The following is a 14,450-nucleotide window of genomic DNA, read 5'->3' as shown; positions in this document are numbered from 1 at the left end:
GAGAAAAAAAATACCAGCAAAAAAGAGGCAGAGGCCATTGCAGAGCCAAGAAATGACAAGTCAGTAATAAAGAGCATCCACACACTTCACAGTTGTAAAATGGCTTTATGTTCCGATATGCAAAATAAAACGTCCATGCTATATAACAAAACACTTGAAGTTCCATATCACCTGTTAGCTAACGTGTTTTCTAAAAAAGCTTTATCTGTAGTGTGTGTGTGTTTATATATATATATTTATTTATATGTTTTATCTAAACCATTCTTAGTTTTTAATATCAAACATGTAATAAAAATTTAAATAGACGTCTTTCCAAATACCCCCTCCAAAGTTTATTTTTATTAAGTTCATTCATTTGTAGAAAGCAAAGCTGAATTTGACATGTGGCCTGCATTTGTGAGAGAGATATATATATAAAATATATATTTATTTATTTATATAATATATAAATAGCTATTCAGCATGCAAAGAGTTTAGTGATTTCCCAAGTTTGATGGAGAGTTCACCCCAGCCACACTGATGGCCTGGTGGTGTTCAATGCTAAAACGCAGGGCTGAGGACTTTGTGAGCGCCACACTGGAGAATTCTCTTTGCTCCTCTGAGCTCACCGGCTGAATTTACTGGAAGAAACAAATTTGTTTTTCAATTATCTTTATTTCTGTTGGGCTTTCTCGCTCCAGAAGCGTAGATTTTCTGAGAGCAGAACAGGCCCTGGAGATGCCAGACATCGGCTCCATCGTGGCCTCCTGGGGATGATGCCAGCTGAGGCGTGTTTCATAATTGCCCGTCATAGGATGCAGATGGTATGGTGCCTGGGAGGCCGACTCTCCACACACCAGAGTGAGAAACTGTATGTTGGGGACCTAGGGGGAAGGGCTCTGTACTTTATTACAAAATCTGAATGATGACAGAGATGCTACTGGTTGCATTTTCCCTCCTCTTGAAGGAAAAGAAAACCCTTTAAAAATACCCCTCAGGTGACATTTAGCACATGACCCTTTCCGAACGTCATCCCTCAGACCTCAGAGCTCCAGTCATCAATGTCTAGGCCACTCACTGAGCAGCCAGCTGTACTATCAAAGTACACGTTGTGGCTTAGCTGAGCCCACCTCTCAGGCAGTCTCACAGACTCTCCAGAAGTCAAAGGAGTGGGCCTCCTGCTACCAAAACCAGATTCTCAGCTCCCCTTGCAAAGAGAAAGCCAGGAACTCTAAGGTGTGCACAGAGCCCTCACACCCCAGCAGCGAGAATCTTCCCGCCCCAGCAGTGAGAATCTTCCCGCCCCAGCAGTGAGAATCTTCCCGCCCCAGCAGTGAGAATCTTTCCCCATGGGAGAGACCTCCCCACCTGGCCCCTGAGTAAATCAACCATTATAAAACCCTCTCAATAACTCATATGAACCCTCCACTCCCATCCCACCCATGGGCATGTCAAGAGATGTCAGATAACAATAGACCCAGGTCCTGCAGCCAAAATCACTTCCTAGATAAATGTGGTGTTTTTTTTTTCCTTGTCATGACCTCAGTTGTATGTCAGAAGATGGATGCTCTCCAAATACATACATGCTCGCGTGCACACACACACATACACACACACACACACACACACTCTGGAATACCTTCCTGTGTTTCTTGGTAGAGTGCAGGCCACCCACAGAGGTTAATACTGGAGCAACACAGTCCCGGGGCTGCGGAGGAGACGTGAGAGTCATCCGTCAGTCCAGTTCTCCACAGTCCCCATTCCTGAATGGTACTGTAAGGAAGATTCTCGGGACAAGGAGAAGGTTTGAGAGTAGAGAAACTCATTGGCAGCATTTAGATGTGGCGAGGGTGGCTTCCTCTCACACCCCGGGGGGAGGCCACGCTCTCTTGGGAATGAGGCGCTGGGCCCCCGCTCTCGGACCTGAGACTGGGAGAGCTGATTGTAGACACTGAAGTGGGCATTTCCTGGTGGCTGGGAGCTCTGAGCGGAGAGGGTGGGCAGCCGCGGCATCATGGTGGTGGCGGTGAAGTGCGTGGGGAAGGGCTGGTATGGCACAGTCTCCATCGTCTGCACGCTATAGCTGGTGTACGGCGACACTGAAGTCCACATGTTACAGCTCAGCGGAGGTGGGGGCAGGTCGTCCACCCCAGACACCCCGGCAATCTCGGGCCCTGAACCTGAGTACATACATGCTTCTCTGGGGGTCACCTCACTGCAGTAGGAGGGGCTCAGCATTTGCTGGTCGTAGGGAGGGGGGGAACGGAAATAGTGATCCTCCCCCACCGAAGAGGGGGCTTCCAGATAGGATCGCTTGCAAGGTAAGTCCAGGTGGCGGGCACCATCTGCTGAAAGACAAAGTAACACTCAGGAAGAACCATTTCCACCAGCCCAGGCCCCAGAGCACCCTGCTGGATGCCGGGACAGCCTGTCCTTGTCCCTCCAGGCCCGCCCTCCCCATGTTGCCATGGCACTCCCAGAGCCATTTCAATCAGCCACAGCTTTTATAGGGTGGCAGCCGCCAAGAAGTGGTCAGATTACGGACCCTACTCAGAGGCCACGGGGGACACCACATCAACGGACACTGAGGGCCAGGCTTAGCCAGGCAGCACTCGGCTTTGATCCTTCGCCAGCCTGACTCTTGGGAGAGTGAGAGGCCTTGGTGTGCAGTGGCATTCTCAGGCTAGGCCCTCCCTGGCCAAGGAAAGTGGAGGCATTTGCCAGGCCAGCCCATGCCCAGAGGCCACATCTGTCTGAAGTAGCCAGAAAATTAAGGCCGTGAGGTTTCTGCCTCCATCCTCAGCTCCCAGGAAGACCTCAAGGAGCCAAAGCCACTTGTAGGCATGTTTCTGTTGCTTTTAGAAGATGAACTAACCTCACATGTGTTTAAAGAAGAGCCATCAGATTTTTACTACACAGATTCCAACACCACAGTGTCTACAAAATTAAGAAATAGAACTGATAATAAGTGAAAAAGGTGACATACTTTTCAGGCAAAGCAGATACTCTGGGGAAAGATGACATCAGATGCCACAAATCATGTGTGTATGCCTCTCGACATCCTCTACAAGGAAGGCCTAACTATCTGGAGTGGCATGACCTCCCCTGGGTTCCAGGGCTGACCCAGGCCTGAGGGTTTGGGGAGCAGCCCACTGAGCCAATTTAAGAACACTCATCTGGGCTGGGTGCAGTGGCTCACACCTGTAATCCCAGCACTTTGGGAGGCCAAGGTGGGCGGATCACCTGAGGTCAGGAGTTCGAGACCAGCCTGACCAACATGGTGAAACCCCATCTCTATGAAAAATATAAAAATTAGCTGGGTATGGTGGCATACACCTGTAATCTCAGCTACTGGGGAGGCTGAGGCAGGAGAATCACTTGAATTCGGGAGGCAGAGGTTGCAGTGAGCCCAGATTGCACCATTGTACTCCAGCCTGGAAGACCGAGCGAGACTCCGTCTCAAAAAACAACAACAACAACAACAGCCCCACTCATCCATGGCTCATCTTGGCCTCCCTCCTCCTGTTTCCTCCAGGGATTCATTTGGGGAGTCTGTGTGTGCGCCCACGGGGCTGGAAGCAGAGGGGCTAAGTGGGTGTGAAGGCCTGTACTCACCTCTCTCCTCTGCCCCTGCTGGTGGCATCTGCCCTGCCCAGGGAGACCTGCTCCTCTCCCTTGCCCAGCTCTCTCCTTTGCCCCTCTCTCAGCCCGATTCTCCGTCTTCTCTCCAAATCCCTCTCTTCTCCCTGCGCTAAGCTCTTGATCCTGGCAGGTGGCCTATTCACTCTAGGTCAAGACTGGGCAAATTTTTTCTGCAAAGGGCCAGATAGTAAATATCTTAGGCTTTGTGGGCCGCAGGGTATCTGTTGCAACTACAAAACTCTGCTGTTGTCCCATGAAAGCAGCCACAGACAACCTGTAAGTAAATGAGCATGGCTGTGCTCCAGTAAAACTTGACACTAAAACTTTAATTTCACATAATGCTCACATCTCATGAAATATTTTTCTTTTGATTTTTTTCAATTGTTTTGAAATGTAAAAACTATTTTGTACAGGCAGCAGTCTGGGTTAGATCTGAAGGCCACAGTTTGCCAACCCGTGCTCTAGGTCACTGAGTTCTAACGAGACTTGTACAGGGGATCTCGGAGCTCTGCTGGGCTAGTCCCTAGGACCAGGGCTGAGGGAACATTCTGGATGGCAAGCAAAAGTCCCCAGGCTCATTCCAAAGGGAATTTCAGCGGCCCCATGAGGTCTTCTGGTGGAGTAACACGAATCATTGCAATTCTATCCATGGAGGGATCAAGACCTGGCACAGAGCACAGATGTGATGGTGCCCAGCTCTGGGCTCCTCCTCTTTACGAAGAGGCCTGGCACAGAGGGTGCTGTGGCTTGTCTTCCCAGCCCCCACCTACATCCACAATAGCTCATCTCAACTCTCAAGCAGCCTCTGCAGATCCTGGAAGGAATGATTGGGTGGAAGGCCCTGCACGTGAGACATCAAGCCCTCCCTGTTCTGGAATTGAGTTTGCTTTGACAAATAACAGCCCCAATCCCAAAACCTCTGGACTGGGAAGTGTCAGCCTCTTCCTGCGCTTCCAGGCAGAGCCCAGCTCACCCCATGAGGCTTTCAGAGCAGTGACTGCAAAGCAACACTTGGAAAGGTGTCTGGGGACACCAGGGCTACAAGCTGTCTGTGAGGGTTCCAAAGGCAGCATGAGAGATGAGAACCAGCACCCCTGCACTGGAAAAGATGGCCCTGCACCCAGCTGTGATCCCTAACCCTTCAAGCCCACTCTCCCAGGCCACACAAGCACCAGATGAGTGTGTGTGTGTTGGGGGGTGGGGGGGAGCTGCAGAGTGGTTTCGGGGAGAACCTCACCCCTCCTCTGACCCTCTAGGGCTTCTAGACCAGGAGAGCACTACCTCGTCTTTTCAGGCAGTGATAGAAGAGGCTTGAGTCCCTCTGGGTGGGAAAGGTGCTGAGGGGCAGGTCCTGAGGCTCCGTGAGCTGCGAGTGTGCCCCGTTCTCGTGCTGGTAGTGCTGGAGTGCCTGGTGGGTGCTGAGCAGGGGGCCCACGTCCGGTGTGGCCGACAGCTGGGGGGAGATGAGCCTCTGCCTCATGATGCTTTTGGAAATCACAGGGTATTCTTTGCTGAAGGGGTGGGGAGGACAGGAGGAGAGACAGGAAGAGAGTGAAGATACACAGAGGCCACGTGCCTGCATCCCATCTGCCCGCCCCACCCCCAGGCTCCGCAGCCCCACCTCTGCAGTCGGGCCACACGCAGGTCACTGTCATCACTGCCCCGGAATCCCTTGGCAAAAGGGTTGTTCTCAATTTTCAGCTGGGTGATCTGTGGGGAGAAAACACATAGGGTCACCAGTGTGAGGCACACAAATGTGTCTCAGTTTCCACGTTTGTAAATGGGATCATAACACGTAACCTCCCTCCCTCAGGGGTCGCCCTCCAGCCTCACCTCTTCTCAATACCCTCCTTGGGGAGGAGGGTGGGACTGGACTGGCCTCTGGCCCTCCCTCCTCCCCAACCCCAGGCACAGGCGGAACTGGGGCAGGTCTGGGGAAGTGGGTCTTGCCATTCACACCTGGTTTGTCCCTGGCTCCCTACTCCTTGCTCTCCACCCTCCGATTCTTTCTCCTGCTCCCCAGCCCTCTGCACTGCCGGACTTCTGTCCCCATGGGTCTCTCCTGGGGACCTGTAACATCTTCCCAGTGAGCATCCCGGGCCTGCTGCCTGAGTCTGTGCAACTACCACATCAGTCTCTGAGTGACCATTCTAGATGCAGTTCCGACTCTGTCACTTTTCTGCCTAAAATCCACCACAGCCATGGCCCTTCCCCAGTGACCCCTGCCCACCTTGCCAGTCCCTGTGTGCATACTGTGGAAAGCAGATGGGCAGCAGAGCATGGCTGTCAGTGACTGGGACGCAGTGGGGGTGGCCGGGCTGGGCCGGGCAGTAGCGATGGGGGGAGGTGGCTGGGGCACCTCTGACCACAGCCTGGGAAGGGCCTCCGCTCAGGCTCTGCTTCCACACCCCAGCTGACAGCACCCCAGGGCTCCTATCCCCATTCCCTACCCCTCTCTCTGAAGGCACCAGGAGATGAACCAGGAGAAAGAACATTGTGGAATGAAAGGGCCCAACGCTCAAACCACAAGGCAGGCTCCAAGGTCCTGGTTTTTACAGTTGCCAATTTTCTCCATTCCCCAAAACACAGGGATCGTAATTCCTCTGTGCTGGAGATGGACATATCTAGGGTCCTTTTCTGTTCATCATTCGATTTGCTCACGGCTCCGAGGGACTCTAGGCTTCTGAGGTCCCTGCACTGGGCCTGCCCAAGGCCTGCTGGGACTCTGGCTTCACACTCTGCCTCTCTGCATGGTGGAAGAGAATGCAGGGTGGTGTTAAGTGGGGCTGTGGGGCAGTGGCTGTACCTTGTGATTCTGGTAGGAGGTCACAGAGATGAAGGAGGTCTCTGGGAACACGTGGGTGCAGAAAGCAGTGTTTTTGGAGCCGAAAGCATTGTTCTCATCAGCCTTAACGATGTGGAGCCGCGGCTGGTACTTGTGCATAGAGTTGAGGATGATCTGGAAGAGAAGGGTCTCATGCTGAGCTCCAGGTCCCCATCCACAAGCCCCAGGCCCTTGACCTCATTCATCTGGCCCTGGCCTGGTTTTTCTCATTCTCCTCAAAGCCCAGGATCCGGGGCCTACCGACCAGGACTGGAGCTCCCAAGTGAAGAACCAGGCCCCTGGGCCCCAAACTCTCCCCACCCTGGCCCTCCTTAACTTCTCTGCACCAGCACTAACGCCCAGCCCCAGGCCCTCCTGATGTGACCAATTGATTCCCTGCGGTAATGGAGAACTTGAGTAAGCCCTTAACAGTGTCAAAGCCCACTGTGAACTCAGCACAGTGTAGCAGGTGGAATTCTGAGCTGTCAGCAAAAGTCCAGGGTGCCACAGAGTCACTGTTTGATCTCAGACAAGTCACTGGGCTTCTCTGTGCCTCAGTTTCCACATTCGTAAATGGGAACATAACACGTAACCTCCCTCCCTCAGGGGTCCCCCTCCAGCCTCACCTCTTCTCAATACCCTTCTTACACATGACCTGCCTCTTCTAGAAATACTTGGGTTTTGCAGGATAAGAGAGAGGGAGGAAGCTGAGGAAAATGTCCCACTGTAACTTTTTTTGTCACATTGCTCATTTGTTCATGCATTTCTTTTCTTTCCTTTCTTTCCTTCTTTTTTTTTTTTTTTTTTTTTTTGAGATGGAATCTCACTCTTGTTGCCCAGGCTGGACTGCAGTGCCGCAGTCTTGGCTCACTGCAACCTCCACCTCCTGGGTTCAAGCGATTCTCATACCTCAGCCTCCCAAATAGCTGAAATTACAGGTGTGCTCCATCATTCCCAGCTAATTTTTATATTTTTAGAAGAGACAGGGTTTCACCATGTTGGCCAGGCTGGTCTCGAACTCCTGACCTCCAGTGATCTGCCCACCTCGGCCTCCCAAAGTGCTGGGATTACAGGCGTGAGCCACCACACCTAGCCTTGTTTATGCATTTCTCAACGTTCACAGAGGCCTGCTGACGGCGTGCTGGGGAGACCCAAATGTATCCTGCCTTCAGACCTGCCCAAGGCCGCTCCCAGCCCTCAGAGAAGCTCTTCAAGCGTTCAAGGTGCTAAGGTAGGAGACGGCACAGTTTCCAAAATAGTGCCATAGAAGGCTAGAGGCCCCCGATCCCAAGGGCCCTTGAGGATGCCATGGGCTGGGGGAGGCGGGTTGCCGCGGCTGGACAAAGCTTAGCAAAGCGCCCTGGAGGCGCGGCCACTGGAGCCTCCGGGGGCCGCTCACAGTAGTTGCTGCTCCAAACCTGCTTCATTTGGCTGCGCCCCACGGTAGCAGCTGCATGATGTGCCATTAAAATGTATTTTTCATCGTTGACATTTGCCAGACGCCCTCCCCATTGAAGGCAGGACCAGGAATTTGGGGCATTTTATCAGCCCTGCGGCTTCTGTTAACCCTTTCGTTTCTGTCCTGGCCAGGCCAGGCGGGCCCTCGGGTCCCCTTCCCCTCTGGGCTTCCCTCTCTGTAGCTGGCAGTGCCCTTTCCTTGGGTTGGTCGTTGGGCTGCCACCCTTCTAGGTTTCCAGGGATGGGACCTGGCACTGACGCTTAATGAAAGGTTTAACCCGTTAGTGACCAGAGTGACAAGAGAAAGGCCAGAGTCAGGCTCTTCTATGGCAAGCCTTGGCCAAAGTCTTAGTCTGGGAAGACTCTGCTCTTATCGTGCCCTGGGGCACAGGGATAGCCTAGAGAACCAGCTCAGCTGAGGAACGGGTGGGCCAGGACCTGGGCTGTGGGTACTGGCCTTCCCTGGGCTCCTTGGTTGAGCTGGGTGACTCCATCCAGCAGGAACCACACTTTCTGCCTACTGCACTGGCCACTTCCGCCTCAGCCCTCAGTGACAAACCTCCGGACCCTCACGAGGCAAGTACATAACTCCCAAACCCCAAACCAGGTCCTGCAGCTGGGGACCTGCTGCCCAACTGGGGGCCTGCCAGGTGAGGAATGCAGAGTGAGGCTACGGGACACAGGTCCCGCTCAGAGAGGCCTCGATGTTTGTCCCTTTCCAGGACGCTGGGAATGCTCCTGTGGTGAGAGGAACTGGGCCTGGAAAACACCTCCCAGCCCCTTTAGGTGACTCCATCACCATGCAGTATTCACAGAGCTGTAGGTGTCCACAAAGGACCCACGTTCCTGGAAGATCCAGCAATGGAATACCTGGGAGGTGGCCTGATAGCTCCAGGAATGCCCAGTTCCTACCTGTGCACTTTTGCACATGCAGGTCCCTCTGCTGTCTTGATCTTCCTTTCCCATTCTTTTCTCTCCTTCTGGGCCTAACATCTCCTCTAGGAAGACCCAGCTCTTCCAGGAAGTCTCAGGTACAAAGGCCTGCTCTGAACGCCCAGTTCTGAAACTTACTTCTCATGTGTTATCTACCTGGTTGTCATTCTGCATCCTAGTAGCTTCCTATTTCTTCTTGTCCCTTCAATTAAGCTCTAAACTCCTCAGGAGAAAGGGATATACCTTTTATCCTTTTGTACCTCCAGGCTCCTTTGGCCCCAGACAGGATCTAGTGAGTGCAAGGTCGGGTTTGAGAGTGGGAAGATCTGGGCCACGACCACAAACTCTCTGTGGGAACGTGGGCAAGTCCCCTCCTCTCTGGTCTTTGCTTGCTCACTAGAGACGAGATCATCTCTAAGGCATTTCCCAGGTCAAAAGTGGTGATGAAACATGTGCAGAGATGATCTCCCCGAGCTCCCCGATGTTCCAGCTCCTTGGCATGAAGTCCTCCCCCAGTCACTCTAGCTCTCCAAAGGTGGCAGCACAAAGGGAGAACAGAGACTGTGGGCTGAGAGAACCCAGGACAGAGCCATAGGCACCAGCACCTCATGAAGGCTGTGCAGGACACTAGGACACATGGCAGCAGCCACCCTGCTCCTGTGACACCTGGGCAGTCACAAGCAGTTGTGGGCTGGTCAAAGCTCTGGGTATCATCATCAACTCCCCTTCTCTTCACTGTCATCCACCTCCAGGTCCACTCAGTGACCGATTCCTGTGACTCTATCTATAAAACAAAAGCCCCTCCATTCCCTTTGCACATCCCTGCCTCAGGCCCCACCATCTCTGGCTGGGCTGCTAGGACAGCCTCCCCCTACCTCCATCTACTTTCTCTCCATTTCCTCCTGAAACACATCCCATCAGTTCACTCTCCTGCTCAGAACCTTCTGGGAAATTCAGGAAGATATGCACTGCTTAAGAGCAGGGCCTTCTGCATTTCCTCCTCTTTCCCCCACATCCCCTCCTACCACTGCTGCCACTATATAGGGCTCAATAAATGCCTTATATCCACAATCCACCTTTGATTCTTCCCTCTTGACCCTTGGAATAAAGGCCAAACTCCTTAGCCCATCAGACAAAGTCCCTGACGACTAGGGCAGAGAGACTGCCCAACACATCTTCCGAGGCAGGGAACCAGCCAGGCTCACAGGGAAACCTGCAGAGAGGGAAGCTGCCAGTCCTACAGGGGCAGGTGGGAGCCACTAGGTGAGGGTAACCCCAGTCATAGAGAAGTCAAGAAGGGTGCAGACGCCTTCGTGATCTCTGTTCACCAGCGTCAAATCCTGAGCAAGCTCTTCTCCTTCTCCAACCATTGGGGTCCCCATCTGTAAAGTGGGGCCTTTGACTAAGTGGCCCCAAACACTCCTTCTGACTGACAGTCTAGAACCTGGACAGGTATCTGGAAGAAAGTCCCACCCATTGAGCCAAGACAAGTATAAACTTGAGCCTTAGTCCCATCAGCCGGGAGAATGTGAAACCAACTCAGTGATTCACACACCTGGCTTTGCTCGGAAGTTCCTCAGGCGCCACATGAAACTACTTTGCCAGAGTTTCACATTTATATTTGTTGCAGAGGATATGGGGCCAAATGCGCCAGCCACGTCAACAACCCCACTACATGACTGGTTCCGTCATCATCATTCTTTCACAGAAATGGGATTCATTATGTTCTGGCCACAATTCAGAAGCCTGTTCTATTTTAACAACGGCAATTGCGCCAAACATCCCTCTCCTCAAGAGATCGCCATAGCGTGCTTGGCCAATAAAGCCCAGATCTATCTACATTGGAATCACAGAACATTAGGGCATGGAGAGGCAGGCCATTGAGATCATTTGTGTCCAGCTCTCTAATTTTACAGATGAGGAACAGAATGCTAGTAGTGGAGACGTGACTCGCCCAGGAACACACAGCTGGTTGGAGACACAGTCTGGAGCAGGATCCAGATGGCCTGTGAGAGAGCACACACTGCTCTCAACAAACTCAGAGTTAATGAGAAGGTGCCAATTAAACACTGTAAGGGACTTGGGTCAGCGGGCCCTACAGAACACAGAACACGTGTTATCTGGATGCTAGCCCATCAAGAGTGTGGCTAATGTCCATTTTGTCAGATACTAAAACCAGATTTACCCTGTATCATAATTTTACTTTCTGTGACTACCTTCTCCATCATCCTTCTGATCCTCCCCAGCCCTACAAAGAGGTTAGGACAGTGACAGGATCTCAGCTTAAACACCAAAGAAGAAAAGAAAGAAAACTGAGACCCAGAATGATAAGAGGTGCATCCAAGGAAAATTTAAACTAGAACTAAGTCAGGGAGCCCATCAGCCCACTCAAGAGGCCTTGCCCAGGGAACCTTAGGCCTCACTCCCACGGGAGCAACACTGGGGTGGTACAGTGGGGCCTCCAAACCTTCCTGCCTTCTGCCATGGCAACAGCAGTAACAGCTGGCACTTACTGAGCATAGCTTATGTGCCAGGCCCTGTGCTAAGTCATTTACATCCACCATAAAATTAATCTTTACAGTATCCGTATAAAGTAGGTATTAATTATTATTGCGCTTATTTTAACAGGCAAGGGACTGAGGGTCAGGGAGGTGCAGGCATTTGCCCAGCATCAGACAGCCGATTTCAGGCACAGCCAGAATTGGTACTAGTTTCCAAGCCTGAGTTCATACCTTAACCTGGCTGGGGAGGGTGGTACCCGATCTGGAGTTCAGGGCTTGCCACATTGTCAGGGATCAGCAAATGTGGGAGGAAAGGAGGAAAGAGGGAGATAAATAGCTCTGGGTCCCCACTGGCAAATTAGCAGCATAAGCTTTGGGGGGACATCTGCCCCTGGCAGGGGAAGTGGCTTTGCTGTCTAATAACCACCCCCTTCAGGAGTTTCTCATGCACTTACCATCCACCAGCACCCACTGGCTTGCCAGACACGGTGGCTAGGCACTAGAATGTCACAGTGATTGGAAACCTCATGGTTTACTATCTGGTGGGGTTGTCACATAGTAACCCCGAAAATGAGCAGAAATAAGTGGTGAGAAAATGTAGTGAAAGAAAGGCTGAATTTATTATTGTAACAAATCAGGTGACACACCTAACAAGAAACGTGCAGGGCCATTTCAAGGAAACCCGAATACGCTTTGAAGGACCAGAAAACCCTCAGCAAATAGAAAAGCCTTCCTATCAGTCTTCTCTAAGTAAATTTATAATTTAAGGCAAATCCAATAAAAATACAAATAAGCCCCTTTTTTTAACACTACAAGCTTATTCTAAAGTTTATGTGAAAAAATAGACAAGACTAGCCAAGAAAACTCTGAAGATCAAGGAGGCCCAGTCCTGCCAAACACTAAAACCTATTATCCAGTCTCAACAGTTAAAAGACTGGCGTGTGAACAGGCACACATTCATATGGGGATTTAGTGTTCAGAAATAAGGCACCTCAACCAGGGGAGGAAAGGGGATGACTCAATTAGCGATGCTGGGACAACTGGATAGCTCTGCAGAAAAAAAAAAAATTGGATTCACACCTCAAATCAATGCCAGGATAAATTTCAAAAGGATCAATGGTTGAAATGTAAAAATAAATCCATAAAATACTAAAAGAAAAGTCTCTTATAAGTAAGGAGCGGATTAGGGCTTTCAATAACTCAAAATCCAAAATCTATAAGGAAAAGACTGATCAATTCAATCAAAAGCATCAGCGTGGGAATATCACTACAGGCAAAACCAAATGACAAATGATAACCTGGACATGTGTAACTCATCACAGATAAGAGCTACATCCTCCTGATTTATAAGAGTTCCTAGAAATTGATATCGAAAACCTACAAGAAAAATGAGCAAAGGATGAGAACAGCAGTTCACAGGAGAGGAAATTTATTAAAAGAAAATGCTTAACCTTACTCATAATAAAGGAAATGCACATTAAAGCTAAAACTGATATCCACATTTCACCTGTCAAACTGACAAAAATCCACAAGTTTGTTCTCCCACCCTTATTGGTAAGGCCATAGCAGTGGTGAAAATATATACATCAGTACAGCTCCCAAGGAGGGGAATTTGGTGATATTTTCAAAGTTACAAATCCATGTACCCTTTGAACAGGCCATTTATCTCACAGATATACTTGGCACAGCATAAAATGGCATATGTACAAGCTTAATCAGAAGAGCAAAGAATAAAAAAAAATCTAATTCCTTTAACAAGAACTGGCTACACGATTTCTGAAACAATCATTTTGATAAAATTCTATGCAGCTGCAGGCTGGGTGCGGTGGCACATGCCTGCAATCCCAGCACTTTGGGAGGCCGAGGCAGGTGGATCACCTGAGGTCAGAGTTTGAGACTAGTCCGACCAACATGGTGAAAACCTGTCTCTACTAAAAAAAAAAAAAAAAATACAAAAATTAGCTAGGCGTAGTGGCAGGCACCTGTAATCCCAGCTATTCAGGAGGCTGAGGCAGGAGAATTGATTGAACCCGGGAGGTGGAGGCTGCAGTGAGCCAAGATCGCGCCACTGCACTCCAGCCTGGGCAACAAAAGCAAAACTCCATCTCAAAAAAAATTAAAATAATAATAATTCTGTGCAGCTGCAAAAGGGATGAGGAAGCTGTCTCTGAATGGACTGTTCTCCAAGAAATATTATTAAGTTTACAGAGCAAATGCAAAAAATGTTTCTATAGTATGCTACCTTTTGTGTGTAAAAGAGGGGATTCCAGATTACACATTCTGCCTATGTGCAAAAAAAAAAAAAAAAAAAAATTGCTGAAAAGAAATTGGTAGCCATGGTTGCCTGTACTGGGGGTTGAAAGAAACAGTGGATCAGGAACAAGTAGAGAGAGATGTCGTATTGTAGACATTTTAATTTATTCAATGATTTATGTTTAAAGCTTGTGAAAATATTTCCTATTCATAAATAAAATTTTAAGATGCAAATAGGTATAAAATTAAAACTTTGGCAAGTACTAGCATGAAAAGGTGCATAGTGCTCTGACAGCATGGAATGAGGACCCCAACCTTTCTCTCTGAAGAAGGTGCATTTGAGCTTGGATCCTGCAGCTCAGGAGTAGCTACCTAGGCGAAGAAGGTGGGAAGATAGTCCCAGGCCTAAGGGTGTGGCAGTCAGGCCTATGTCAGTTATGAAGCCCAGTGGCTAGAGGGAAGTCGCATATTAAGGGGACTAATGCGTGCTACTTTGTGACTGAGGAACTGCAGTCCACACCTCTAGCCCAGGGGCTAATGCAGCCCCTCCAACATTTGGACTCACTGTGTCAGAAATCATAAACTGGCCCTCCCTCCTCAGCAATCCGGGATAACTGCATGCCACCATTTCCTCATCGTGCTACAGGATACAGGTCCCACCTATGCCCCAGTGAGGCCCTCCCCGACTTCCTGAAGCCCAGGTATTGCTAGAAGCTTATTCAGAAGAGGAGAAGAGGAAGAAAGCCGAGGGAAGCAGCTTCCTTTCCCATCTCATAGTCACCTGGCACAAGACACTGCTGGGCATGGGAGATAGTGGCAGGCAGGAGGGACAGTGGGCAGGCAGCTTCTGTGGCCAGCAG

General features: G+C 50.4%; 1 protein-coding gene across 3 annotated transcripts in view; it reads right to left on the bottom strand.

Annotated features, from left to right (window-relative positions):
* Window positions 1-222: 222 nt before the first annotated feature.
* Window positions 223-14,450, bottom strand: part of TBX4 (T-box transcription factor 4) — a 32,481-nt gene continuing 18,253 nt past the window's right edge. For 2 of the 3 annotated variants that reach the window (XM_054457129.2, XM_063657084.1), the window contains 4 exons: window positions 6,428-6,580; window positions 5,243-5,331; window positions 4,903-5,132; window positions 223-2,324 (listed from right to left, as the gene is read on the bottom strand). In XM_054457129.2, coding sequence (XP_054313104.2) covers window positions 1,708-2,324; window positions 4,903-5,132; window positions 5,243-5,331; window positions 6,428-6,580 — 1,089 coding nt within the window. In that variant the 3' untranslated portion in view covers window positions 223-1,707. Of the gene's footprint in view, window positions 2,328-4,902; window positions 5,133-5,242; window positions 5,332-6,427; window positions 6,581-14,450 lie in introns of all 3 variants that reach the window. The other variant, XM_054457130.2, reaches the window with a different exon arrangement.

The sequence above is a fragment of the Pongo pygmaeus genome, chromosome 19, assembly GCF_028885625.2.
Source record: "Pongo pygmaeus isolate AG05252 chromosome 19, NHGRI_mPonPyg2-v2.0_pri, whole genome shotgun sequence".
Classification (NCBI taxonomy): domain Eukaryota; kingdom Metazoa; phylum Chordata; class Mammalia; order Primates; family Hominidae; genus Pongo; species Pongo pygmaeus.
Note: the sequence above shows the minus strand (reverse complement) of the source record. Positions and strands in the feature narration are given on the sequence as shown.